This window comes from Camelina sativa, chromosome 2 (genome assembly GCF_000633955.1).
Source record: "Camelina sativa cultivar DH55 chromosome 2, Cs, whole genome shotgun sequence".
Lineage (NCBI taxonomy): Eukaryota > Viridiplantae > Streptophyta > Magnoliopsida > Brassicales > Brassicaceae > Camelina > Camelina sativa.
The window spans coordinates 28,407,752-28,411,885 of NC_025686.1; the positions used below are offsets into that span (position 1 = coordinate 28,407,752).

General features: G+C 30.5%; 1 protein-coding gene across 1 annotated transcript in view; it reads left to right on the forward strand.

Annotated features, from left to right (window-relative positions):
- Positions 1-1,607, forward strand: part of LOC104744746 (casein kinase II subunit alpha-1) — a 5,774-nt gene extending 4,167 nt beyond the window's left edge. The window contains exons 4-11 of the mRNA XM_010465846.2: positions 91-203; positions 292-449; positions 542-632; positions 735-800; positions 879-961; positions 1,081-1,144; positions 1,224-1,292; positions 1,402-1,607. Coding sequence (XP_010464148.1) covers positions 91-203; positions 292-449; positions 542-632; positions 735-800; positions 879-961; positions 1,081-1,144; positions 1,224-1,292; positions 1,402-1,461 — 704 coding nt within the window. The 3' untranslated portion in view covers positions 1,462-1,607. The remainder of the gene's footprint in view (positions 1-90; positions 204-291; positions 450-541; positions 633-734; positions 801-878; positions 962-1,080; positions 1,145-1,223; positions 1,293-1,401) is intronic.

Here is a 4,134-nt window from a genome sequence, read left to right on the forward strand (position 1 = left end):
TTCTGTAGATAAGAAGAGAGATTAAAATACTCCAGAACCTATGCGGTGGACCAAATATTGTCAAGCTGTTTGATGTTGTTAGAGATCAACATTCAAAAACTCCTAGCCTTATATTTGAATATGTTAACAGTACAGACTTCAAAGTTCTGTATCCTACTTTGACTGACTACGACATTCGTTACTATATATACGAGCTGTTGAAGGTAAACATGTGTTATCAGTTTAGATTATAATTTTTATAAGTGTTGTATTTGATTACATACTTACATTTTATTCGACTACTTGTTGTAGGCACTGGACTTCTGCCATTCACAAGGAATAATGCACAGAGATGTCAAGCCTCACAATGTTATGATTGACCATGAGCTGCGTAAGCTTCGTCTTATAGATTGGGGTCTCGCTGAGTTTTACCACCCTGGAAAAGAGTATAATGTCCGTGTTGCCTCAAGGTATGTATGGTTTTCTTTTATACCCTTTATCTCACTATCTAGCGGTAGCCAAAGCTTCACTGTGATGTTTTATCTCTCCTAATGTGTATCAGATACTTTAAGGGACCTGAACTTCTCGTGGACTTACAAGACTATGATTATTCATTGGATATGTGGAGCCTTGGTTGTATGTTTGCTGGGATGGTAAGTGCATGATGTAACATTTGGAAGACGTTCATTTTTCCTCAATATAGTTATTTTGGTGATCTGATTTATTACCTAATTAATCTTCATTCGTTCTGTTAGATATTCCGTAAGGAACCTTTCTTCTATGGCCATGACAATCAGGATCAACTAGTGAAAATCGCCAAGGTATTATCTCAGTATTAGCATGTAGCAGATCTTCCTCCCTTTTCCATTATCCTCATGAATCCTCCTTCTCATTCACAGGTACTTGGGACCGATGAATTGAACGCTTATCTGAACAAGTATCAGTTAGAGCTTGAGCCACAACTCGAAGCACAAGTTGGACGGTACGTGCTACTTAAGAATTATAATGGTTATTTTGTAATCTCTGAGCTTATAATTTCCATGTAATGAGCTAAAAGCTAAGAATTGTATTTTTTTGTTCATTGTGGAACACAACACACAGGCATAGCAGGAAACCTTGGTCCAAATTCATCAACGCAGACAATCAGCATTTAATCTCACCCGAGGTTTACTCATTTTCTTGATTCCTTTGTATAGAAAATGGTTTAGTAGGGTTTTAACGTGTTATGGTCTTAAACCGTGCAGGCGATTGATTTCCTCGACAAGCTGCTCCGGTATGATCATCAAGACAGATTAACTGCAAAAGAAGCCATGGTACGTATTATGCTTCAGAGAACAAAGAAGAAGCCGCGTTTTGTTTTTTAATCACATGTTAGAGGTGAATTAATAATAATAATAATACACTTTGTTGATTTGATGACAGGGACACGCTTACTTCGCCCAAGTTAGGGCAGCAGAAACCAGCAGAATGAGAAATCAATGAAACTCAGAGATATGTCTGTAAAACTTTCTGGTGATGAAGATGATGTTCATCTTTTCTTCAAGTATTACTATATCAAGGTGATGTTTCTTCTACAATTTGTCCTGAAGTATCTGAATCGTCTTATATTTTAAATATTTTTTTTTACGGATTGTATGTTGTTATTTAAGTATGNAAAAAAAAAAAAAAAAAAAAAAAAAAAAAAAAAAAATCAAAGAAGATTAAAACTTAACCGGAACACTCACGTACTTACGAACTAGGTGCTTCTCCACGCAACGCGTGGGTTGTGGTGTAGTTGGCATTTTCTTGTTTTTTTGGTCTTTTTTGTTTTCTTTTTTGTATTAGTTCGTTTTAATTAGGCATATACGGGTATTGCCGTCATTTTTATTAATACACTATATGTTTATATCATTTCGTTCAGATGTGTATAATTGTGGCGTTTACTTTTTATGAATTATGAAGATGTTGTTTTTTGCTTTTGAGGATCCAATCTTATCATTGACTGATATTGTTTCCAATACATCCCTTATATATTAAAAGAGGAACATTTTGGTGAAAAAACTGAGGTGTCAGCATTACAGAGCTCAGAGCACCATTTAGCAAAGTCTCCTCAAATTTTCTAATTAATTACATATTTGTGCCATTGTATTTATTGGCCAAAACAATGACAACCTCTTTATACCTCTTTTGTTTCATGCCATTAATTTTGATGTGATATAGATATCTTTAACTTGAGAGCAATCTGTATAAAAATGAGAGAAAAAGAGGTATAAATCGGGAAGTTTTTTAATGGCATCAAACAGATAAAAGGAAAATTAGTAATATAAAATAAAACATAAGAGGGAGAAGCGTTGTTTGCTATGAAATTTTGCAGTGTTGATGAAGAATCGAACATAACACACTTCAATCCGGGAAGAATTTCAACAAGACAATCGAAAATGTGCTATGACTGAAGCTCACTCTTATGAAACTACAAATAAAAAATAATTGACAAGTAATATATAAGTAAATCAGCCAGAATTTATAAATAAAATACAAGAAATCCATATGCTCTGTGATGTAGATTTCGGAAAAGAAGCCCATTTAAAAATGAAAACAAGTAATAATATTATACCAATAGCTGAGATATATAGGGATTTAATGACCAATTAAAATTTATTAAATCCAATGATATAATACTGTAACTAAGACCGATTATATAATGGATCTAATGACTAATTATAGTCTTCCCCTCACGAAACAATTTTGTAATTTTATTTCTCCGTCAATTACAGACACATATATAACTTAAAAAAACTAAAAATATCCAAAATAATAGAATTCTCCTTAATAAAATACCTTCTGTTATCTCCTATATAAAATACTTTATATCCCATTTTATTATTTGCCCTTTTATTACTATATTATTTACAATAAATTGTCATTAGTAACTAAGGAATAATTCATTCAATAATTGAAGGAAATTTGTAATATAAATTGAGGAATACACTTACGGGTTAAAAAAATCATATCAAATATCCATGTTGCCAAACTGACCCAATTTACATATTAAGAAGAAAAAAAGATTCAACAACAGATTTATTATATTTTAGGAAATCGTTCAAATTAGTTCCATAATAATCAGGTTATGAGAATTTTGTGTGAATATATTCATATATGAAAAAATATGGGACGAGAATTTTGGAAACAAAAATTCAAGCAGAACATATGCGGACATACTATTTAATCATATGAATTACGAGGAATGAGTTTTTTCGGATCAAAAAAAAATAAATGTTGCAATCATACATATTAGACGGGTTTAATCGCTTGACAATTATATTTTTTTTAAGATTATGCAAAAATAACTCTGCACGTACGTGCGGGTCCGAACCTAGTTTATTGTATTATAGATTTTCTAATTAACTGCTTATGTACACCCTTCATACGTTGATGTTGCAATAATAAGTTATTTTTTAAAAATATCTTCCATGTAAGTGATTATGTTTTTATGCCCATGTTTTGGTCTAATATCAATAAGATCGTTTCTGTTTTTCTTTAGTTGGCTTTGAAACCAATATTGAGTTAAGCAAATAATGGGTCGAATTATGGTGTTAATAAGTAATATAAATTCTTATGTATATATATTGTATATATGTGACTATAAATTTAGCTAACTAAAAAATTATGTAATATTTAAATACAATCTTGAACATATATATATATATATTTATTTGTGGGAGGAATGTATGAAATTATTGGATAGAAGTTATTTTTGAGTTAAATGACCTTTAATGTCTTTAAAGTGAGTTAAATATTAATAAATTTTTATATGTGTCTTGACTTTTTTAAAAAGGAATACCAAGTGTTTCCTTCCAAATTTGAAGTGATATAGTATTTTAGTTTTCTTATATGATTTTATGAACTTCAATGTAAAAGTTTTTCAAAGTAATAAGTACACTCACTGATTGAATTATAAAATTTGGAGAAATGTTTATTTCGTTTAATCATCTGCTCTTTTAAATAAATTAAATAAGTATGTTGTTATTTCTACAAATAGAACAACAAATATTATAGTTTAACCATAGAGTTAAGCAATGGAAATGGAACTTGTGATTGCAAGACAAAATGCTTATATGTTACACATTGATCGTTTAAAAATGAATAGGAACATCTAATTCTCAAATAAAGTTGATT